This window comes from Castor canadensis, chromosome 2 (genome assembly GCF_047511655.1).
Source record: "Castor canadensis chromosome 2, mCasCan1.hap1v2, whole genome shotgun sequence".
Taxonomy (NCBI): Eukaryota; Metazoa; Chordata; class Mammalia; order Rodentia; family Castoridae; genus Castor; species Castor canadensis.
This window is the reverse complement of record NC_133387.1, coordinates 82,681,636-82,707,683: the sequence shown is the minus strand read 5'-3', so window position 1 is coordinate 82,707,683 and position 26,048 is coordinate 82,681,636. Positions and strand designations below refer to the sequence as shown.

The 26,048-nt window shown below is 34.4% G+C and overlaps 1 protein-coding gene across 2 annotated transcripts in view; it reads left to right on the top strand.

Moving 5' to 3' along the window:
* Hycc1 (hyccin PI4KA lipid kinase complex subunit 1) overlaps positions 1-26,048 on the top strand; it is a 70,463-nt gene that overhangs the window by 6,288 nt on the left and 38,127 nt on the right. For both annotated transcript variants that reach the window (XM_020186416.2, XM_020186417.2), the window contains exon 2: positions 21,128-21,206. In XM_020186416.2, coding sequence (XP_020042005.1) covers positions 21,156-21,206 — 51 coding nt within the window. In that variant the 5' untranslated portion in view covers positions 21,128-21,155. The remainder of the gene's footprint in view (positions 1-21,127; positions 21,207-26,048) is intronic.

Genomic DNA, 26,048 nt, shown 5'->3' with positions numbered 1-26,048 from the left:
TGTCTGCTTAGAAAAGACTTTCCCCATTCCCAAATTATATAACTATTTACTTCTATTTCCTTATATTAGTTTCACAATTTTTAAAGACGGTTACATCTTTAATCTGTTTGTGATGTATTCTAATATAGAGTGGCAAGTCAAATTTTTTTTTTGAAAGACAGAGTCTCATGTATCCCAGGCTGGCCTTGAACTCAAGATTCTTCTTCCTCAGCCTCCTAAGTGCTTGGAATGCAGTTGTATGCCACCACACCTCACATTTAATTCTTACTTCTTCTTCTTCTTCTTTTTTTTTTTGTATTGCATTGATTAGAATGTCTAAAATAATGTTAAATTATTGTAATCAATAATGAGGATCCTTGGCTCATTTCTCATTTGAATGAGAATGCTTTTAGGGCTTCACAGTTGTGTATTCCATTTTTTTTTTCTTTTGAGTCTTTTGTTTTTTTGTCAAGGGCTGGCCTGGGACAGTGACCCTCCTTTCTGTCTCTCTCTTGTGGCTGGGATTACTGGAATGTCACTACCATGCCTGATTTATTGGTTAAGGTGTTCTCACTAACTTTTTGCCTAGACTGGCCTTGAGTGGTGATCCTCTCAATCTTTGCCTCTCTAGTAGCTGGGATTGCAGGCATGAACCACCACACCTAGCTCTTCAAAATTTTAATTTATGTTATGTTAAAAAATAGTCTTGCATTCCTTTTATTGTTTTGGAACTAAGATAGATATTAAACATGATCACATACTCTCATAATATATCTTGAAGTGACAATGTGGTTTTTCTTCTGTTACCTATTGGTTGATGAATTATATTAGAAAATTTCTTAGTAGATATTACCAAATATTGCTCTCTTTGGGATAAAGGCAACTTGATAATAGTTTATCTCTTTAAAGTAGTGTCATATTTGATTTGCTATATATGAGTGATATCATAGTGTTCCTTTTTGTTTTCTGTATTACCTTTTTGACATTTTATTTTCTAGTTTTGAGAGAGAGAGAGGGTGGGAGGTGGGAGGGAGGCTTTTTATTTTTCCCTTGCTTTGGCAATTAATCTCTTCCTTGGTGGTTTGAAGTACTTCAGCTGCAAAAATGTTTAGGACTTTAATACAATTTTATTGAGATCTTAATTTGTGCTTAAGTGCTTTCTAAGTATTTTGCATAATTAATTTCATGTAATTATACAATTTTATGAAGTAAGGATTATTAGTCCCAATCTACAGATAAAGAAACTGAGACTCGAGGTTAAATCTTGTTCAAGATCAACACCTTGAAAGTGCAGAGTTCAGTTTAAACTAGTGCTCTAGTCCAAATTTTTAAACCGGTTCCCTAATTTTTTACTATTTAGGATGCTTCCCTTACTTCCTATTACTCAGAAGTAAATCTAATCATTTTATTTGAGCATCTTTTTTTTTCCTTTTTTCACAATTAGTTTCAATTTTTGGTAACCCTATAATAATTATTACCTGTGTGTTCTGTGTTGATATCATCTTCTGACATTTTAATAAATATAGCCTAATATGGTTATAGTAGATGATCCTGAAGTGGGGTGAGATGAGAAGGGGAAACTTAATATTGATATTTATATATTGTACTTAATAAAATTCACATTTTAATTTGTTGGCTCTTCAAGATTAATTTGCATTCCCGAATCCTGTTTGTTTGCTGTAAAGAATGTTGTTTTAAATGTACCACATATAAGAGATCAAGGAGTTTTGGAAACATAGTACTTTCTCCTTATAGTTCAAATATTTGCCATTTTTGAGCCTTGCATTAGAGTAGCTTTTTAGTAGTAAATGTTGTCATACTTGTTTAATGTGTGTTTTCTTGATCAAAGAGTCTTTTGATTAGTTCATGAACATTAGTTGCTTTCTCATATAAATTCATAAGGAATCATTCATTTCTACTTGATTTAATGAAAATATTGTGTATGAATTCTCAAATTGTACAATGAAAATCATTTTAGGTTTCAGCTATTGGGATATTTACATTTATTCATTCCCTTTGTAGAGAGTGATATATAGAGGTCAGGTGTGGTGGAACATACTTGTAGTCCTAGCTACTCAGGAGTCTGTGGTAGGAGGATCACTTGAGCTCGAGTTTGAGATCAGTCTGGGCAACATAGTGAGACCCTGTCTCAATAAATAAGTAAATAAAATCTATAGACTTGTAAACTTAAGAGAGTGATGTAAGCTTTAAAAGTGTTTAAATTGTGCAAGCAAATATGAGCTCTATTTTTATCTTTTTGAACTCTCTTGTTTTCCCCCTTTAAAATATAAATTAGCATTTAATTTTTGGGGGCTCTTTTTGAACTCTTTTGCCCCTCCATCTGTTTTTCATGGTATTGAGTTTGAACTCAGGACCTCAGACTTGCTAGGCAAACACTCTGCCACTTGAGCCACATTCCCCAGCCCTTATTGCTTTATTTTTCTGATAAGGTCTCATGTTTTTACCTGGGCTGTCTTTGGACTGCAAACCACTTAGCTTTTTTTAGTAGCTGGGATTACAGGTATGTGTACCACCACACCCAGTTTATTGGTTGAGATGGGGGTCTTACTAACTTTTGTTCAGGCTGGCCTCAAATCTTGAACCTCCTTACCTCTGGCTCCTAAATAGCTGGGATTACTGGTATTATGGTGTGTGCCACCATTCTTGGGTATTTTTCCTTTTTGAAAATATAAATTAACATTTAATTTAGTTACAATATTGATTCTAATCAATACAAACTGTACTTTCCATTTTCCCTTGGAAACATAAAAAGCTGCCATCTGACCTCTTTGAACCTTGCTAGACATATATATGTGCTTTTAATCTAAATTTCAGGGCTCCTAACTGATTTGTTAATCAATAGATGTTACTATGGCAGACAGAGTGACAACACAGTCCCCAAAATGCACACTTTAGAAGAGAGAAAATCTGTTTTGGGGAATTATGAAACTTCAAGTGGAACCTGACAAGGAATGCAAAGGAGAGTGATAGTAGTGGTGGGGGGAAAGCATCAAGTAAAATGTCCAAATCCAATATCCTGTTAGTGATGTGGAGAAAATTTGGAAAACGGTTACATGGTTTATAGCACCAGAATGTTAACATTGGTGAGGTCCAGAAGTAGAATTTCAGAAGGAAAGTTAGAGAATGACATTGAGAAAGAGCTGGTAGATTATTTGTTCATAAGGGTATAGAAAGTATATGATGGGAACCAAATTTACAAAGGGGGTTAAGGAATAAGTTCATGGAGAGCAGTTGGAAGCCCTGGCAATAGACAAAACTATTTACTATGTCAGAGAGTTAATCAGTGAAGGATAAATATGCATGGAAGTAGTTGGAGGGCATTAGAATCTGTGGAAGCACTCCTCTGCCACCACTGTGCCTTAGGAATTGTAAGTCCGGAAGTGCACTTCAGTTGTCCAAAGGATAAACATGTTGTTAGTGATAACCAGAGCATCTACAATGTGCTAGTGCTTTATTTGTATTCTTTTTAATCCCTAAAATATTCCTATATGATTATTATAACCCACTTTCATGGTTGAGGAGACTTACTGGAAAGCCATGATTTTTTAGTCTCCAAAGTTAGCATTTTTTTTCATTATGCCATGTTGATTTCTCTATTTATTGAACTGTGTTTGAACACTGGGAAGTTGTAAGAGGAATATTAAGATCTGATCTTTCTTCTTACAGAAAGGAATGGAAGAAATTTTAATTATGTTTGATGGAATTTGTGTTAACTATTTTCTATTTAAACTTTTGTAAAAGGAATCCTTTTAATATGCTATTCTATCATATTTATAATATTAATTTTTAATAATTGCCATTATTTGTAGATGAGATGTTCTTTTTACCCATGATAAAGGATGGGTTGAGAAGAAAGGAAGGAGAAATAAGAAAGAGAATATCAAGAAAAAAAAGCAAAACTTGTTATTTTCACTATGAGAACTATAGTTAGGCTATACAATATAGGTAGCTCCTTAGAAAGGCTAGCCTCTTCATGGAAATCAGTGAGCTGGTCACAAGATAGTAATTGGAACAAATAGTGTAATGTTACCACATTTTACATCTCCAAAGAGTTTATTATGACACAATATGATTTATTAATTTGAATCCCATCAATCAGGAATTAATTATTGGTAAAAGGGTTCAAGCAAATGCTTGGTTTTTCTGTAATAAAACTTTTCTTTAGAAACAATGCATAGTTGAAATAGAAATGTTTAATATACTTAAGGGATTGATGATTCTTATAGGACTTTTAAGTATGGGTGGAATCAAGATAAAATTTTTGCTGCAACAATTTTAGTTTCATAATCAACTATAAAGCAACACGTAAGGTACATTTTGTTATATTAGTATAAGATTTAATATTGAAAACTTTATTTTAAAAATACTTTTATAATTTAGCCTATGCTAAAGTAAATTGAGTAGTATCTCAGTTAATATGAATCAACATGGTCATATTCAACTGTTTATTTCTGCTTTGATTCCTATACTTTTAAAAAAACCAAACAACTAAATTAGTGATAATTTACCAAGTTCTGATTGGGAAGAATCAAATAGGATTTTGTAGAGTCAAGATCTGTTTATTTATTTATTTATTTATTTATAGTGCTGGGGTTTGAACCCAAGGCCTCACATGTACTAGGCAAGTGCTAAGTTAGCCCAGATCTGTTGCTATTGTTATTTCAATTCCCCTATTAGTGGCATTACCACCATTAATGGTGTTTACTTGCATTTTCTCATTGTACTTCACTCTTTGTCCACCATTTTCTGTTGAACATCTGGGTCCCTATTGGCAGACTTCTTTAATGGTTAAAAGTCTCATTCCAGCTTATTAAAGTGACTCACACTAAAACATCAACCTACAAGTTAATTGGAATTCGGTTCTCTTGACATTTTTCTTTCCCTTTGTCCCTGATATTACAACAGAGAAAAATGCCACTTAGAATGCAAAAAGCTTTAAGGAATTAAAGTAGAGCTGTGCTTTAGAAAGTATATTTTTGTATGCTGTTATGTTTGGGAAACAGAGAGGAAAGAGGTGCAAATATAGCAAAATGAACCATAATGTTTTGCTTGGTGTTTTTGATTCCTTCTCATTTTCCTCACAGCACTTATTTTAATGATTCTGTTTTATTGCTTATATTTTGATTTATCTCAAAAGACATTCAGGGCACTTCTTTTAGGTTTACTTGTCTCTCCTAATAGACTGTGAGTACCTTAAGTCAGCTACTATATCATACTCATTTTTGTAAATCTATAATCTAAGACATAGTAGACATTTAATAGCTTATGAGTAAGTGGATGATATTTAAACATGTTTAGTATAAGAAAAGAGCTAGATTAATTATTGGATCCTAGTTGATTTCCACCTCGGTGCTGACATGGGCTGACTGGAATCCCCTCCAAAATACGTATGTTGAAGTCCTAACTCCTAATACCTCAGACTGTAACTGTATTAGGCAATAGCGTCTTTTACAGAGGTAGTTAAGTTAAAATGAGGTCAGTAGTGTGGACCCTAATCCAGTATGTCTGGAGTCTTTGAAAGAACATGAAATTTAGATAAGACTGATACAGAGGGAAAGCAATGTGAAGACATAGGAAGAAGACAGCCACCTACAAGGTAAGGAGAAAGGCCTGAAACAGGTCCCTCTCTCATAGCTCTTACAAGGAACCAACCACTGACATTTGGACATCAGACTCCTAGCCTGGAGAACTGTGAGAACATAAATTTCTGTGTTTAATCCAGCTATGGTACTTTGTTACTGCAGTCCTAGAAAATTAACACAGATACACAGATAGTTTGTATGCTTGTGTGTAGCAAAATCTCAAATACCCTTGATTTGCTTATTCCCAAGTAACAAGCTGCCAAGTTTAATGCCAAAACCTCAAGACTTTTTACATTTCCTTTAGGTAGGACATGGAAGAAAGAAATTTGGATAGCTTAATTAGAGTAATAGCAATTTGCCTTCTCCCATTTCCCCTAACATAGCCAATGGCAACCAGCAGGGTAATTCTTTGGTTCAAAATTTTTTGTTGTTGTGTTTTGGTGAGACTGGCATGTGAACTCAGGCCTTCATGCTTGCAAAGCAGGTGCTCTACCACTTGAGCCATGCCTCCAGGTCATTTTTCTCTGGTTGCTTTAGAAATGGGGTCTCTCAAACTATTTGCGTGGGCTGGCCTCGAATCTCAGTCTTCCCAATCTCAGCCTCCCAAGTAGCTAGGATTATAGATATGAGCTACCAGTGCCCAGATTTTTAGTTCAATTGAATTAGTTTGGTTTAGTAGGGAGAAAGTGTTTATGGGCATTTTTTTCTTAAGTGTTCAAGAACCTCTGCCAACAGACCTGGTTGGCTTTTCAAAGTAGAAAATGGAAGAAGACTGAATAAGATACTTTTTAATATCATGTGCATTTGAGCTAGTTGCTCATGCCTAACATTTACCCACATTATTCTGCTTGTGTTGTAGTCAGCAGGGGTAACTATTTATTTTGATTCATGGCCAGTTTTTTGATAGTTGCCATATCCTCTGATATCCACTGTCATACTGAGTTGCCACATCCATTTTCACCATTTTTTTCAAATGTGTGAAATTTTTACCATTTATTTCTTTTTGTGGTTTAAAAATTGAATTATATTTCAATAGTGCTGTTTAATCAACTCTTGTAGTATTTTGAGACACTTTGCTGAAAATGAAAATTTTGAACTTATATAAAAGTAAATGAAATTTTGAACATATATAAAAGTAAAACATTTGTTCTTTCATCATTTGGAGGCAGTTTGCTAGAGTTCTGAAAGTAAGGGAAACTAAATTAGAGAATGGGATAAAAGTCTCAGTCCCAGGGTAGAGAAAATTGTGCCATCAAGCAAAGCAAAATAAAAAATTCCAACTGATAAGGAAGTAAGAATCTCTCTTTCTCTCTTTTTTTTTTCCTTTTGGTGATACTGGGGTTTGAACTCAGGGCCTCACATTTGCTATGCAGGCGCTCTCCCACTCGAGCCACTCTGCCAAGCAAGAATCTTGATCTGACTTTGGCATATAAACTTCAGTTGCACTAGTACATTTAAAGAAACCCCTTGTTACTAATATGTAGGCACTGTGGTAAATACTAATGATTTTATACACACACACACACACACACACACACACACACACACACACACAGAGTTGAACCCAGCCTCATACGTGGTGAACACCTGTCCTACCAGTGAGTTCTATCCCCAGCACTGCAGTGATATACTCTCTATATATTTTCCTTCATTACTGTTGAGGAAAATATTGAAACCAAGTATCTCTTCAAAATCAAAAGGTGGCAGAGCTGGGTCTACCTGTGAATGGGAGACTTTTCCTCCAATATCCTACCATGTTCTTTCTGTGACCCTGTGGTTCTTAACCTGGATGCCATCTGAAGATACATTTATCTGCACAATCAAAACAAAATAATCATATCAGTTTAGCTGGACATGGTGGTGCACAGCTATAATCCAGCTCCTTGGGATACTGAGGCAGGAGGATCCAGAGATGCGTGGAGAGACTCTGTCTTAAAAAAAATCATAACAGTTTAAATTCAGAATCAGTTATGAGTATCTAGTTGTCTTCTATTAAGCCAAAACATTAAAGAAATTTGCAAAAGTGTGGAACAATGACACTTATCTCAATATTTTTGTTTAGGAAAATTGTTATTTTTAATAAAAATGTTATTTATGTTGAAATGTAATAATTTTATCATTCTTATTTATAATTATTTTGTGAAATGGGATCTCACTATGTAGCCTAGGCTAGCCTTGAACTCACTATGTAATATGTTATTATTTTAAAAGAATAAATATCTAAAATATTGCCATTTAAAATTCCAAATATGAAGCCAGGTGTGGAAGTACATGTCTGTAATGCCAGTATTTGGGAGTCTGAGGCAGGAGGATATCAACTTGGAGTCCAGTCTGGGCTACCTAGTGAGATCCTGTCTCAAAAAACCCAATTATGATAAAAAGTAGTGAGTCTCTCCACCATAAACAAAAGCTCTTTAGAATTTTCAATAAAATTTTTCAACATTGGTGGAGGTCAACTTCTCCCTATCCCAGCTTTTTTGATATCACTAAGTAGATCAGGCTGGTCTTGAATTTTTGGTCCTCCTTTCCTCAGCTTTCTGGATGCTGGGATTACAGGTGTGAATCCACACCTGACTCAATAATTTTTAAGAGTAAAATTTTGAGAGTTGCTGCTTATATAGCATAGAAAAAAGTTTAAAATAATGCACAATTAGCTGTTTTCTTTTGAAGAATGGAATAGCAGCAATGAGAAGGTTGAACATTTATTTTACATGAAAAGATTAAGTGTAGCAATTTTTTAAAAACCTCCAATAAAGAAAAATATTAGTGGAGATGAAGATAGATCAAAGTGTTCATAGTTTTTGTGTATTCATTTTTCTCAATAAAATTTTATAACTATCTTGTAGTTGCATAGTCATCAGAACCCTGTTTTAAACTCTACATAACTGATTTTGTTTGCTTCTTACAATTTTATCATGATACTAGCATTTGTAATTATTAATCCAGAAAGTGGACAGTACTACCTTGATTCATTTTTCTCCTCATTTACTCCTTTTTCTTACTTTGCCATCTGGAGTATATGCTCCCTCACAACACAGACCATATTTTACTGTTTTTTTTTATCAGTAGTGCAAAGTAATAGGAACACTTTGCATTATATTATACTCAGTAAGCTCTTAAGGGCTTGTTGAATTATTAGTGTTACAATTTGAATATACAGTAATATTGACTTTTCAAATTGTCGATACAGTAATATTGAATGCATTATCCCTTAACATGATGTCCCAGTCTATGTCTGTTTTTGCTTCGTCCTGTTCTCTTTCTTTGTTCTCACCTTGGCTTTGTCAGTTTGTAGTCTGGATAAATTGTACAAAGTTGACAAGGATTGAATAACAAATCTGTCAACTTGAGGTCCTGGTCTAGTGAATATGTAAAAGCATTCCTAATTACCCTGCTACTTATCATGCATTTGTGCAATAGTTGTGTTGGTAAATGCTCTTGGGGTAATTTTTTTTTTTTTTTTTTTTTTTTGGTGGCACTAGGGTTTGAATTTAGTGCTTTGTGCTTGCTAGGCACTGTACTACTTGAGCCATGCCTCCAGCTCTTTTTGCTTTAGTTATTTCGGGGATAAGGTCTTGCGTTCTTGCCCAGGCTGGCACTGTTCTTCTGTTTATGCTTTCCACATAGCTAGGATGACAGGTATGTGCCACCAAACCCATCTATTGGATGAGATGGGAGTTTCTGCTAACTTTTTTACCCTGATTGGCCTTGAACTGTGATCCTCCCTCTTTCCATCTCCTAAATAGTGGGGTCTAGCCTCTTGAGGTAATTTTTATAGTTAAAAAATTGTATGTTTTCCCTCATATGCGGACATTAGATCAAGGGTAAACACAACAAGGGGATTGAACTTTGATCACAGGATAAAAGCGAGTGCACACAAGGGAGATATGAGGATAGGTAAGACACCTAAAAAATTAGCTAGCATTTGTTGCCCTCAATACAGAGAAACTAAAGCAGATACCTTAAAAGTAACTGAGGCCAATAGGAGAAAGGGACCAGGAACTAGAGAAAAGGTTAGATCAAAAAGAATTAACCTAGAAGGTAACGCACATGCACAGGAAATCAATGTGAGTCAATTCCCTGTATAGCTATCCTTATCTCAGCTAGCAAAAACCCTTGTTCCTTCCTATTATTGCTTATGCTCGCTCTTCAACAAAATTAGAGGTAAGGGCAAAATAGTTTCTGCTGGGTATCAAGGGGGTGGGGGAGAGAGGGAGGGGACAGAGTGGGTAGTAAGGGAGGGGGTGGGGGCAGGGGGGAGAAATGACCCAAGCATTGTATGCACATATGAATAATAAAAAAATAAAAATTAAAAAAATAGTTAGGGAGGCATTATTGGCATTTGAACTCAGAGCCTCGTGTTTGAAATCAGGCTGGCCTCCAAATGAAAATCCTCCTACCTCAACCTCCTAAGAACTGTGGGATTGCAGATTGTACCACCATATCTATCTTTTAGTTCAAAAATTTTACATGAATCTCTTAAAAAATCTGTCAACATAGACTTTGAATTCTAGAATCTTAATTATCAGGAGTAAATGAACTTTGATTTACAGAGGCAATACTTAAAATACTTATACTGTAATATATTTAAAAAGATGGTACAAACATTTTTGAGTTTCTTATTTTAGCTAATAATTGCTCTCATAGATTTCTATAATATTACATTTCAAATCATTTGTGATAATCTCTTTTATTTTTTCGGTGGGACTGAGGTTTGAACTCAGGATTTTGTACTTGCAAAGCAGGCACTCTACTGCTTAAGCCACATCTCTACTTTGGTTATTTTTTTTTTTTACTCTATTTATTTTAGAAATGGGGTCTTCAGGACTATTTGCCCAGGCCGTACTCAAACCGTGATTCTACTCATCTCTATCTCTCAAAGAGCTAGGATTACAGGTGTGAGTCACTGCACTCAGCTCATTTGTGATATTCTTTTATTTAATGAACTGCATGACTTAAATTAATGGACTCTAGAATTTCTAATTTAGAATTTCTGAAATTTCAAATAGCATATTTTCTAAGCCAAGGTTATCTATAGTAATCAGTCTCTTTTGTTTTTGTTTTGTTTGCTTTTTTGAAACAAGGTCTCACTATGTAGCTCAGGCTGTCTTGGAACTCTGGATCTTCTTGCCTTAGCCTTCTGAGTGCTGGGATTATTGGTGTGAGCCACGATGCCTAGCTTTAATCAGTCTTTAAAACCATCTGATGATGCTGTTGTGGCTTACAGATGTAGTATCATAGTTCTCTCCCAACATTTAAAAATTTTTTTAATTTTTTGTTAATTGATTATACATTTATTCATATGTATATATGTTGTTTGGGCCACCTCTACCCCCTGCCCCTCACCCCCTACCTACCCCTCCCAACTTCTAGGCAGAACCTGTTCTGCCCTCTTCTCCAATTTTGTTGAAGAGAAAACATAAGAGACAATGAGAAAGACAGCATTTTTGCTAGCTTGAGATAAAGATAGTTATACAGAGAGGTTCCTAGCATTGATTCCATGCACTTTTGTATTACAACCTGAATTTGTTCATCTCTACCAGACCTCTTCACTACTTTCCGGTCATCTTCCCACAGTGGCCTCTGCCAGTTTAAGATTACTTTATTCGGTCCTTACTGTGGGCACATCAAACACTTTCAAGTTTTAGGTTTCTTCCCCTTTCCGGAAACTATTCCTCCTGAACACATTTTCCCCTTAGTGTGTGACCCATGTCCAATAATATTACTGCATTTGTTTTAGGTCTATAATCTACATATGAGGGAGAACATACGATTTTTGGCCTTCTGAGCCTGACTAACTTCATGTATGATGATGTTCTTTTAGTTCCATCCATTTACTTGCGAATGACAAAATTTCATTCTTCTTTGTGACTGAGTAAAATTCCATCGTGTATAAATTCCACATTTTCTTAATCCATTTGTTGGTAGTGGGGCATCTTGGCTGTTTCCATAACTTGGCTATTGTGAATAGTGCTGCAATAAACATGGGTGTGTGGGTGCCTATGGAATAACCTGAGTCTCATTCCTTTGGGTGTATCCCTCAGAGTGGTATTGCTGGATCATATGGCACAGCTATGTTTAGTTTTTTAAGAAGCCTCCATATTGTTTTCCAAAGTGGTTGTACTAGCTTACATTCCCACCAGCAGTGGATGAGGGTTCTTTTCTTCCCCACAGCCTCACCAATTGTTGGTGATGTTTTTGATGATAACTATTCTAACAGGAGTGAGGTGGAATCTTAGTGTGGTTTTGATTTGCATTTCCTTTATGGCCAGGCACGGTGAGCATTTTTTCATGTGTTTTTTGGCCATTTGGATTTCTTCCTTTGAAAAAGTTCTGTTTAGTTGCCCACTTCTTTTTTGGTTCATTGATTTTGGGGGAGTTTAGTTTTTTGAGCTCCCTGTATATTTTGGTTGTCAGTACTTTGATGTATAGCCAGTGAATATTTTCTCTCATTCTGTGGGTGGTCTCTTCAGTTTAGAGACCATTTCTTTTGTTGTGCAGAAGGTTTTTAATTTCGTGTAGTCCATCTTTTCACTTAGTTGCTGGGCTGCTGGAATTCTGCTGAGGAATTCTTTGCCTATACCTATTATTGCTTCCAGAGTATCCCCTACTTTTTCCTGTACTAACTTCAGAGTTTCAAGTCTGATATTAAGGTCCTTAATCCACTTTGAGTTGATACTAGTGCAGGGTGATAGGCATGGATCTAGTTTTAGTTTTCTACAGGCAGATAACCACTTTTCCCAGCAACATTTGTTGAAGAGGCTGTCTATTCTCCATCATATGTTTTTGGTGCCTTTGTCAAAAATAAGGTGGGCATAGCTGTGTGGATTCATATCTGGGACCTCTATTCTGTTCCACTGGTCTTCATATCTGTTTTTGTGTCAGTACCATGCTGTTTTTATTGGTATGGCTCTGTAATAAAGTTTGAAGTCAGGTATTGTGATACCTCCAGCATTGCTTTTTTTGCTGAATATTGCCTTGCCTTTTTGCAGTCTCTTGTGTTTCCAAATGAACTTTAAGGTAGTTTTTTAAATCTCTGTGATGAATGTCATTGGGATTTTGATGGGAATTGCATTGATCATGTAGATTGCTTTTGGTAGTATAGCCATTTTTACTATGTACCAATCCATGAGCATGGGAGATCTTCCCACCTTCTGTAGTCTTCCTCGATCTCTTTCTTCAGAGATTTGTAGTTCTCCTTATAGAGGTCAGTCACATCCTTTGTTAAGTTTGCTCCTAGGTATTTGATTTTTTTTTTTTGAGGCTATTGTAAATGGAATTGTCTTCCTATATTCTTTCTCAATTTGTTCCTTGTTGGTGTATAGAAAGGCTACTGATTTTTGTAAGTTGATTTTGTATCCTGCTACATTGCTGAAGCTGTTTATGGTGTCTAGGAGTTTTTGGATAGAGTTTTTTGGGTCTTTGAGGTATAGGATCATGTCATCTGCAAATAGGGATACTTTGACAATTTCCTTACCTATTTGTATCCCTTTTATTACTTCTTCTTGCCTTATTGCTTATTGGCTAGGGATTCTAGGACTATGTTGAATAGGAGTAGGGATAGTGGACACCCTTGTCTCATTCCTTATTTTAGGGGGAATGGTTTCAGTTTTTCACCATTAAGTATGATGCTGGCTATAGGTTTGTCTATATATAGCCTTTATAATGTTGAGATAAATTCCTTCTGTTCCTAGTTTTCTTAGAGCTTTTATCATGAAGTGATGTTGAATCTTGTCAAAGGCTTTTTCTGCATCTATTGAGATGATCAAGTGGTTTTTGTCTTTCCTTCTATTAATGTGCTGTATTACACTTATTGATTTGCATATGTTGAACCATCCCTGCATCCCTGGGATGAAGCCAACTTGGCCATGGTGAATGATCTTTCTGATATGTTGTTGAATTCTGATATGTTGTTGTTTTGCCATTATTTTATTGAGGATTTTCGTTTGCATCGATGTTCATTAAGGAGATTGGTCTATAGTTCTCCTTTTTTGGATGTGTCTGTGTCTGGTTTTGGGATGAATGTAATACTGGCTTCATAGAATGAGTTAGGCAATATTCCTTCCCTTTCTATTTTGTGGAAAAGTTTAAGGAGAGTTGGTATTAGTTCTTTAAAGGTCTGATAGAATTCATCAGAGAATCTGTCAAGTCCTGGACTTTTCGTTTTTGGGAAACTCTTTATTGCTGCTTTAATTTCATTTTGTGTTATAGATCTGTTTAGGTGGTTAATATCCTCTTGGTTCAGTTTGGGATGGTTATAAGTATCTAGAAATTTGTCCATTTCTTCAAGATTTTCAAATTTATTGGAATATAGGTTCTCAAAGTAGTCTCTGATGATTTCCTTGGTGTTTGTTGTTATCTCTCCTTTTTCGTTTCTGATTTTACTAATTTGAGTGTTTTCCCTCCTCATTTTAGTCAGATTTGCTGGGGGTTTGTCAATCTTGTTTATTTTTTTCAAAGAACCAGCTTTTTGGTTCGTTGATTCTTTGTGTATGTGTGTGTGTGTGTGTGTGTGTGTGTGTGTGTGTGTGTGTATACTTCATTAATTTTGGCCCTTATTTTTATTATTTCTCTCCTGCTTATTTTGGGTTTTGCTTGTTCTTGTTTTTCTAGGGGTTTGAGATATGGCATTAAGTCATTCATTTCTGTCCTTTTAATATATGCAGTCATGGCTATAAACTTTCCTCTTAGGACTGCCTTTGCTATCTCCCATAGGTTCTGGTAGGTCGTGTTTTCATTTTCATTTTCATTAACTTCCAGGAATCTTTTAATTTCCTCTTTTATTTCATCTATGACCCACTGACATTGAGCAATGTGTTATTCAGCTTCCAATTGTTTGTATATTTTCTGCTGTTGAATTCTAGTTTTAATGAATTGTGATCAGGTGGAATGCAGGGGTTATTTCTATTTTCTTATATTTGCTGAGACTTGCTTTGTACCCTAAGATATGATCAATTTTGGAGAAAGTTCCATGGGCTGCTGAGAAGAATGTATATTGTGTGGATGTTGGATGAAGTATTATGTAGATGTCAGTTAGATCCATTTGATCTATGGTGTGATTTAGTTCTAGAATTTCTTTATTGATTTTTTTTTTTGGATGACCTATCTATTGGTCTACTCCTACCACTGTGTTGGAGTCTATATGTGTTTTTAAGTCCTTTAGAGTATGTTTGTGAAATTGGGTATACTGACATTGGGTGCATATAGGTTGATAATTGTGTTATTTCCTTTTGGTGTATTTCCCCTTTTATTAGTATGAAGTGTTCTTCTTTATCTCATTTGATCAATGTAAGTTTGAAACCTAATTTGTCAGATATAAGTATTGCTACTTCTGCTGTATTCGAGGACCGTTGGTTTGGTAAATCTTCTTCCAGCCTTTCACCCTAAGCTGGTGTTTATTTTTGTCAATGACATGGGTCTCCTGTAGACAGCAGATTGTTGGATCTTCCTTTTTGATCCAGTTTTCCAAATGGTGTCATTTGATGGGGAAATTGAGTCAGTTGACATTCCATGTTCATATTGATAGGTATGTAATGATTCCTGTCATTTAGTTGTTTTTGTTGTTTAAAGATTTGATTGTGTACAGCTGAATCAGTGCTACTCTCTGATTCCTTATCTTTTCTTCTCCTGTGGTCTCATACTTCCTGTCCTCTCTTGGTTTTGTTTGCTCTCATCTTCTTTGTGCAGAATTCCTTCTCTCCCAACATTTTGCCTTGGCAACCCATATACCTCATCACCATGATTCCTGAGTTTTTTCAGTAGGTTGTAATAAACTGAGGTGTAAAAGGAAGATATGGTGGAGAAGAGAAGCATGGAAAACACATGGAGATTGGGGTGGCTTGGCATATTTTGAAGAATATGATAATTTAGATAGGTAAATTGCTGCCATGTTATAGGGAGAGTTTGATATGGAAGATCTGACAGAGCCGATGTTATCATATATCCAGTAGAAGAATGGTGATTCAGGAAGGTCGGCATGGCAGTGAGGTGCATGGTGCATTGCAGTAGGGAGGAGACTAGTAGCAGGAAGGCTGTGTTGTGTGAGCAGCCCATGCAGAGGCAATAAAGGCCCAGACTCATGGGTTGCTGTGGAGATGGAAAGCAGCTGTAAATTTGACAAACCTCATGAAGGGTGAAATTGATTCCTTTATTAACAACTATTTATTAGATTCTTATGCTAATTTGTGCTAATAATATAAAGACTGAACTTTGCCTGTAATTACTAACACAATTTTAAACTTTAAACTTGTTATATATAATTTTTTATTTGAAGAAAATATGATTTAAAAATAAACTTTAAAATTATGTACACTGGTAGTAAAATTCTTAAAAATTTTTTTCCTGGGGATTTGTGATTTTAAAAATAATGTTAAAGGCTTTTCAAAAATGAGAAGTGAACATTTTTTCTTATTCTTCCCAAGTATTTTAGTTTATTTGATTAACAAGTTGAAAGTCAGCTCCTATATAAGAAATCTTCTGGCAAGAAAATGGAAGTTTCTTGACTAGACAGCTTTATTTATTATTCATTTATTTTTGTGGTGCTGTGGATTGAACCCCGGACCTTACCCATGCTAGGCAAATACTCCTCCCACTGAGCTACATCTCTAATCCATGTGAGAGCTTTATTTTTCAAGAAAGCTTACATTTATATTTTTGAATGGTTAAGAATGTTCAATGCATAAAAAAGCCATTTCTTTGCAGTCTTTCAATGTCAGGTATTTTGTTTCATAGTTTTTAAGAGCTTGTAAATATGATTTCTACATCAAGTAATGCTTAAAGTAGGTTGTTAGGTGGTTTAAAAGAAACTGAAAAGTACCTTAAGCTCAAAGTAATTTTCTCTGGTTAAAATCAATGACATAAAATATGTATGAATCAAAGAACCACACTAACCATTCTTATAAAAGTGTATGCTTCTTAGGTAATGTTGATTAATATATAAAAGTTTTCATGTTGGAATATAAGCATAAGGGCAGTGGGTTTTGAACTCAGAGCCTTGTGCTTTCTAGGCAGGCACTGTACCACTTGAGCCATGCCCTCCCCCAGTCCTTTATTGCTTTAGTTATTTTTCCAATAGGCTCTCACATTTTTTCCTGGGACCAGCTTCAGACTGTGATCCTCCTATCTACAGTCGCTTATGTAACTGGGATCACAGGTGTGTACTAACACACCTGGCTTATTGTTTGAGCTATGTCATGCTAACTTTTTGCTTGGGTTGGTCTTGAGCTGTGATCCTCCTGAGCTCCACCTCCTGAGTAGGGAAAGTTTAAAATTTTAGGTTTCTTTGATAGAAGTATTGTAATTCTGATAACTTGTTAGGTTTCTTCTGAGTTATTATTTTTACAGTAGATAATAGATATGTTTACCATTTTTGTTCATGCAAAGCCCCTTCTAAATACACCTGTATTTCCATGAGTCTACATCCTTTGTCTCAACTGAAGGAAGATATTTGTCCCAAGGATAGGCAATCTCTGGGCTGGCAGTCAGTTGTAGTAGTCTGGTTCAAAATAAGGAACTGGCACAATCAGAAGTTTACTTAAAGAATTAGGCTTGGGAAATTGAGAGATACAAGTTTGGCATATAGAAGAGTGTGAGCCTGGTATAAAGAGGTCAAAATAGGATTAGAATAATCACCATGCAGAGGCATGGTAAGTTAGGAAGCCAATCAGCAAATAGTGTAACAGTGTACTGAACAAAGCAGAGAGGTCAAACAGATTGACCACTTTTAGAAACACAGAAATCTAAGTTCTAGTTTCTAGTTTTTAGATCCAATTTTCTTAAGCCCCTGTTGTGCTACATTTCCTGCCCTTGGATTTCTGCAAGTTTCTTTGCAAATATTCTTTCTCTGAGTTAGAACTCAAACAGACTTGACTAAAATCATATGCAATTTATTGGTAAATTACATTTCTTTTAGTAGGAGCAGCCAGGATGATGAGAGAGTACTTCTTGTTGATACTAGAATAGCACATTCCTTAGTGGTTCAGCAGATTTTAGAAAGTATTCAGAAAGTACTATAATTTGTGATGGGTTTGATGACCTATAGTTTCCTGATAAAGTGAAATGTGTTTCTTATGCTTTTGTTACACAGTTACTAATTCTGTGGTCTTTACCTCCTCTCTTCCTTTTGTGGAAGTTTGTAAGCCCCCCAAATCAGGGTTAATTTAAAGGCATCATGCATAGAATTATGCTCTGGATTTTGCCATCAGATTAATAAAAATTATCCCTTTGGAAAACATCCACATTGTGGAAGCAACCTATGTATTCATCCTGTGCTTTGAGACAGTATGGGTATTGCATATGGATTTTATGGTCTTCTATACATATTACTTTCTGTAGCATTAAGGTGTTACATTGTCTGTGAAAATGCCTAACAATGTTCTAAATTTTATTTTGCATTACATATTTTATTCAACTTGCTTTTTAATAATTTATTGTTACATAAGGATGTGTGATGAACAGGGACTTTAAGAATTATCTAGTTCATCCCCTAGTTTTCATCAGTTTTACTTAAATAATCCCAGACAGATGAAACAATCTAACACGGTATTAGAGAACTTTGAAAATTTTATGTTTTCTTCCAGTATGTCATTTTATACTGAAGTTCCCAATAATAAAGAATATTGATTATTGTATCAAACCTGAACTCCTTGTGAATTGAATTTTCAAAAGCTTTTTATGCTATTGAATCAAAGATTTTAAAGATCTGATACTATAAACAGAAAAATCAAGATGAAACTTAATTTTTCTTAACTGAAAACTTAAATCATTTGATATCTTAGGAAAATTCTGGGGAGCTGGCATCAGGATATGTACGTAGTAGGGTAGTTTATATTTAATGAATAAAAGCTTCTATATAATGTAGTGCCAATTGTGGTATGTTTGCTCCATTGATTAAAAGTATGTACTTATGATAGATGATTATTAGTCAGTGACTTTTGTTTTGTTCTGTAGCCATCGGCTTCTCCAAACTTTGAATTCTAGCCAAACATTTCACGATGTCTGTAATTATTAAAAATGGAGATGTAATCACCTTTATTGAATAATTCATGGATTAAGCTCTATTTACAATGTGTTCGATTACAAGTTTTCAGAGAAAAATCTAATTCCTTGTGGCAGGAATTAGATCCTTAATCTACCTAATATTCTGTAATAGGAGTTACCAATGTCTTGCATAAAGATGGTATATTCTAAATGTTTGATTAAGATAGTGTTTTGGCTATAATTCAGTATTACATTATTTGTTTTGTTGTTCTGATTTTTCAGCATGGTCCATTGGGTGTTAATTCAAGTTGGGTAAAAATTTAGCAGGTAAAGTGTCAAAATGTTTGAGAATAGTTTGACTAGTTTATAATCATAGGATTGGGTAGCTGAGGCAGAGAGGAAGATAATATTGATGGAGGAGAGTTTCAGGAACTAAGAGTTGAGGTAAGAAAAACATCATCAAGAATTTAAGCAGGTGTAGTTTGAAATAGTGATAGTGAGCTAGAAGCTAAGTTCATTTAGAAATGAAGAGAAGGGACAGAGCAGATGTGTGTATGGGAGTTATGGGGGTGGTGGATTGATTAATAATATGAGTTTCAAAGCAGCATTAGGAGGCTGATTTGAGGGGGAAAAAGAGGATGTTATGAAATGGTAACATGGAAGAAGTAGAACATTTACTTCACCTCTACGTGTGGTGATTTCTTCCAGAGCTAAGTAAAGAAAAGTGGTCACTCTTTGAGAAGGTTGTGTGCAAGGACAGAAAGAAACTGGAAAAAAGAAACCAACATTCAGAGAACTGGTGAAGACAAGGAGCATTTTACTAGATTGTCAATTCAGAGGTCACAGTGGGAGGGACTTTACCCTTCCAGCATTAGGATGGGAATAGTAGGTAGGATCAGTGTAGAGAAGGTGCACGAGGAGTCAAGAACAGCTATTATCTCAACTTCTATAACAGTTCTTATAGTTTATATAAATGTAATTATACAATATGTACTATTTTGTCTGCCTTCTTTTGCCCAACATGTGACACTACTACAGTTTTGGTTTGTTCATTCATAGGCGTATTTTTTTGTATAAATTACTATAATTTATCCATTCTATTCATTCTTGATGGACATTTGGTTTCTTTTTAGTTTGGGTTTTTTTTAACATTCCTGCTATGATAAGCATGCCTGCTATGATAAACATTCCTGAACATATGTTTCAGAGAATATGTATCCACATTTTTATTGGGTATATTTTTATGGGTGAAATTGTTGGATGCATAGAGTGTACATATATTTAAATTCAGAGGATGATATGTATTGTCAAAGAGTGTTCCAGGATATTGTACAAACTTACATTCACATTAGTTACATGTATTCTGATTGCCCCCATGTCTTTTTCAATGCTTGGTAGTATCTGGCTTTCATTCCAGCCATACACTGGGGGATGTGTGTGTGTGATGTGCATTTTAATTGACATTTCCTTGATGACTAACAAAGATGAGCACTTTTCATGCATGAAGTTTCCACTTGGTTAAGTGGTGGTCTTGTCTTTCCTATTGGATTTTCTGCCTTTTTCTTAATAATTTATAAGTATTCTATATATGTACAGCTTGAGACAGTATATATATATGCATATATATACATATACTTATATACACACATATATGCTACACATATATATGAATTGTAAAAACTTCTCTTATTCCATGACTTTCCATTTTAAAATTTAATCCTTATAATAATACATTGGAAATAGGTTCTGTGGTTATTGCTTTTTCACTGGTTAAAAAAAGTAAGGCAAATATCTAAAGTTATACGACAAGTAAGAAATAGAATCAGGATTCAGTGATTCAGTTTTTGAAATTTCACTATAGTTTCTGCTACATTATAATACTGACAAATGTTAAAAAACTTACTGCAGGGTTTGTGCCTGAATCAGTTCAAGTGTTTAAGTCTACTCCCATACAGATGTGTGAGTGAAGAAAAACAGACTGTACTTTAACAAAAATTTTTGCTTGAGATAAAAATGTTTTAACACTACCTTTAGTAACTTTGTTGAATAGGGTCAGTATCTTGGATATTGTCATTTTTACTTTTTAAAATGAATGGTAACCTATCAAGAAATCAAGTGGCCTGCTTAGACAGTTATTGTTGTAAAGAACTGAAAAAATAAGCAAATTAAATTACTTTAATGCTTTTTATAAGGTCCATTTTGTGTGCATCTCTTTTTGTATACTCACAGTTTTCAAATGTTTTCTGCAGTTTTAAGATGAATGATCTTTTTGAAATTATTTAATTGATAGTATGGAAAAATTTTCAAAATGTTTTTCAGTTGCATTCCTGAAAGCTGAAAGAGAATTGCAGAGCCAATTCCATCATGTTAAGATATTTTTACTTTTGTTAAAATTCTTGCATTTTAAGGCTTGTGTACATTGGTTTTGAAATGAACGTAGGAATTTGTTTGAAAGTACTTTAATTTCACAAATAAGAAGTAATTTCAGAGAAGCCTCTACATATAGTAATCTCACTGTAAATAGAAAGTATTAAAAATTGTTATCTTTTTCTATGTTAATTTTTCAGGTTGAAGGTTTAGAACAGATGTGGAAAGATGTTTACGTCAGAGAAAGGGGTTGTGGAGGAATGGTTGTCAGAGTTTAAGGTAATATTTATTCTTCTAATATAGTAATTATATTACAAAGAAGGTTTGTCTGGGTTTAATTTCAGTGGTTTTTAAAACTTTATTTGACTGAAAATAATGTTCTAATATATCTTAGTAGGGAGCTATTTGCACATATTAATCTTTTGTAGTAAATTAATTCCTTCCCCGCCCCCCCCCCCAAGTGGTTCAAAGACTTTAATCATTTGTTTGTTGCCCTTTCTGGGCAACATCACCAAGAATGGTTATGAATGCTAATGTCACTCTCCAATGATCATCATTGATGATTCATTGATGATTTATTGTCAAAATATTTCTCCTAGCCAGAAAGGGGGTAGGGGGTGGACTGGGCATGATTGACAATGGGGAGAGAATGCAAAGATACTTGTCCAACTTTCCATCCAGGGATCTTTCTTTTATGGCAACCCAGTGGCCATATAAGGAGTGTAGAGCCCTTGATGTATTGATAAAGAAAGTAAAACTTACAATTTTTTGATCTCTGTGATAGCTAAAATTATATTCCTTAAACCAGCTAATTCTTTTCTCTTGTCCTTATATAACATATAATTATGTGACCTTCATGATCATAAACCACAGAAGTGGAGAAATCAGGCAGAAAACATCACTTTGATTGTGTCCAGGCCAATCAGCCCAAGACCTTAGGGACAAACTTTCCAGTCTGGCAGTGTCAGGCTTATTGGCTTGTTGAAGTAAGGTAGACTGCACAGCAGGGATGACGAGGACATCTCGCCAAAGGAAAAGAGAAAATTAGTATAGCATTTGGAGGAAGGGTGGCTTAGATGAAATTTAAATGAAGCAGTATTTCGATAGGCTCAGAACAAAGCAGAACTGTTTATAATGGATTAACATCTGGTCTGGACTTCAAAGTGGACCCAGGATCTTGTTGTTTTGAAAACAATAAAGTTAACATAGATTTGGCATCTATGTGCAGAAACCCTTTATCTAAAGTTTTGCACCCATGATGGAAATTAAGGCTGCTTCTCTGTGTCAGAGTGACTTAGATCCTCTAGGCAAGAGTGGGACATTTCATTCTTACTAACACATGTTCAAATAACAAAGTTTTGATAATCTATCATTTTAGACAGCAAGGCTTCTCAGTAGGTAAGAATACAATAGTTTTTTTAAAAAGGAGATTGTTAGTGTGTCCTTGGGAGAAGCAATACTTCTGTTACGTTTGCAGCTGGCCTTACCTGCCTTTGTATCTAATCCTGATGAATGGCAGGGTAGAGTTTAACTTTCTTAGCTTTTATAGTAGTCAGTTCCCTTCTGTGGATTCCTTAGGTCATTGTGAAGAAATGTCAAATACTTTAAAAGTATACATAGTACTTTCTATATACCTTAATAATTTAATTAAATCTCATGTGTGCTTTTTTTTCCTGTTTATGTTATCTATATAAATAACCACAAAGTGTTTTTAAGTTTTTTTTTCTGCCTCAAAGGTGTTTAATATGGCTTGCTATATAGTATCATGATTTTGCAGGGGGCAGATTAATCATGGAAATTGTCAAGTTTAAGTTGACATTTCTTGTAGGGCATTTTGAAGTTCAGTAGTGAAGTCAAATTTGCAAAAGCTAATATAGCCAGTTATTGATTCTTTAAGATGTGAGTTATAGAAAGAAGATATAACTGCTTTCCTTTGCTGTCCTGTTTATTTATTCTTTTGTGCACCTAGCTTGGCATGTGCAGTGGGGAGGACAGAGGGCAGGGCAGCAGTATTGGTAGTACTGTGCCCTCATGTCTAAGAGAGTAGAGTGGGTTGGTTGAAGAGAAGTTGTACCTGCCAGCTCTGTAACAATTCTTCCCAACCACCCATAGATTGATTACATTGAGTAAACAAATTAATTGAGCAAATAAGTTAATTTATTGAGGGTAAGGGGAGTTAGGGTTCCTTTTGTCTGAAAAAAGGAATTATAAGCATGGAATGGGACTGTCAAGGGAGAACTCCTAAGGTATTAGGGTGGAATTGGAAGAGTCAGGATGAATGTATAGGTTCTAAATATGTATTATGTATAATGACATACATATGTATTTCCTAGCATTGTTCACAGAGAGAACCTAGAAGCAATGGCACCCTAGTAGCAATGGTCTTGTCTTCTAAATACCATCTTCCACTAACAGAGTATGAATACAGCAAAGTGAATGATGTATGAACATCTAAGCAATATTTTATCAAAAAGATACATTATTGCTATTGGGTGGTAATATTTTATTAAAATTTTAAATAAATTTAATGCAAAGGTAAGGAAACTTTTCCATTGGGAGGAAGGAAATGAAATGACAGACCACATGCAATAAAAAGTAATTTAGTTTCCTCCTACCCCCTCAAGATTAAATTTTCAATCAATTTGATATCACAGATGTTTTAAATTATCTTAAAGTCTGTATTATAACTAATTTCAGAAAAGGTACTTCCTATTGCTTGGTTAATTTGGTAGGCATTCCTGAAAAGTATTTTTAGTATTATTGTGATTTGTGGTAATGTATGTCAAATTCAGCTATGTGTTTGATAAACAGAACAAGATTATCAGGCTAAATCAACAGTATATTGGAGGTAATAAAAGGTAGAAATATGCTTGGGAACAAATATGCTAAGTCCTTTTGAAATTAGAATAATTAGTCTTTTGAAATTTGTGATTAAATTATTTTAGTTGGCAGAGTGGTTCAAGTAGTAGAGTGCCTGCCTAGCAAGTGTGAGGCCCCAAGTTCAAACCCAGGAGCACACACACAAAAAAATTATGTATTTTAGTTAAATTTTAAGAAAGGAGGTTATGTACATATTTTTAGAAAAGCCTCTGTGTAATAATAACCATGGTGACCATGGTGCTAATAAAGCCAATACCATCATGATTTATCAAGTGGGGCAAGAATCAGCAACCTTTTGATATAAACCTGATTCTCCTAGTAGGTAGTTTTCTGGCATTGGGCAAGTTATATAGCCTCTCTAGGTTTCGGTATCTTCCGAAAAATTGTCATAGGTGGTCTGTGGAGATGATTTGAGCTTTACATTGTTCCATGGTTACAATTTGAACTCCTAATCTTTTAATCTTACTCAACAGTCTCTCAAATGCACAGAGAAACAAACACAATTTGCTTTCTGTAAATATTTAATTAAAATTTTTAAAATTAAAAAATATTTTTGCCTCTGGAAAAACTATTCAGTCTCTGTACTTGCTATTCTCTCATACTATTTTCTTTACGTACAAACAAAAAATGATTAAAGGATTTCATGAATAGTTATCTTTTTAATGATTTACTTATAAAATATTATCTTTTAGATTATATTGTGTTCTTCTTAATGCTATGTGTACATTTTTATAGCAGATTTCCTGGCTCCTAATTTCATTATTTTTATGATAGTCACCAAATCTCAATAAGAAACTCAAAATCCAGTCTAATGTATGATGTTGAATAGGGCTGTTTTATTTATTGGTTCTTTACCCATCTGTCCATCTTCATTAATTCTCTTCCACCCAACCCATATCACCTCCCTACATTTTTAAAAAACCATCTGCTAAATGATACTTTAGTGTGAAGCATCTGTCTTCTTTAAATTTCGCCAAGAATATTTTCAACATAATTTCCCATTATTATGTTTCATCTCCATTTCTGCCTTTTGAAACATGAGAAACTTTAGTTAATAATTAAGAAGGCTAATACTTTTTAGCTAGTATACCACAATAAGATTTAAATATTTGCTATAGCAGTACTTAAATTCACTTGGCCCTTTTAGGTCTTAAGTGTTTCAGAGACCATTATTGTGTTTACACAATAGTTATATCCTCTCTCCTTTTGTAGATAAAACCAACTTTCCCAATTCATAAATTGAAAAATGACAGACTTGCGAGTAAAATGTTAATAGTTTCTGCCCTGATTTGTAAGATGCTCTTCCTTTCATTTAGCAGGAATAACCCTAGTCTAGTATATTTTGCACAGCTTGACTTTCTAGAAAAGAGCTGCTCTTTTGCCTGGGGCAATTTTACAGAAAATATTTTATTTCATGAAGCTTAGTTGATATATATACTGAAAATGGTTATTTCTGTTTTTTAGTGAATGTTCCAGTTTTAGACTGAATTGTATATATAACCTTATAATAATCTTTCTATTCATTTGTACTTTTTAAAATTTATATTTTAAGTCATTCTTAAATATATATATATATATATGTGTGTGTAGGAAAATATGTTTACTAGACATTTGTGTAATATGTTTTATATAGACTATATAATATATTTTATATATATAATTAAAACTCATTTACATTCAAGGGAATAGAAATCTGCTGTTTATTTGACTATTACTCTCTTTTATGTAAATTTCCCTAGTATAAGGTTACCCTTGATCAAATGATGGAAATGGAATGTTGCTTGGAGATCTTTTGTTACTTGCTTTTGAAATATTGAAGGCTATCCTAATCTCTTCCTTATGTAGGCAGTGCAGTGAAACAGTGAAACTTTCCCCCGCTTTGGAGAATGGTGGAGAGCTACCAAATAGTTCACAAATATCATTCTGATAAACAAAATTCTGTTATTAAATTTGAAAATTGTAAATATAATTGTAGATATAAATTATCTCCTAAGGTAAAATATGACCTATTTTTAAAGAATCTTCTGAAGTGCAAACAGTGGCAGTTTTTATTTATTCTTCTGTTCCTCTATAATATATTCCCTCAGCAAAGGTTTGAGTATGAGGCTTTGTGCTAAGTGAAGTGGATGGAGAGATGATGAGACAGTTCTTTCCCTCAAGGAGCTCAAAGCAAAGTAGAAATGAATCAAATATCTTTTTTTTTTAAAAAAAAAGATGATGTTTTATTATTGTATTTATCTT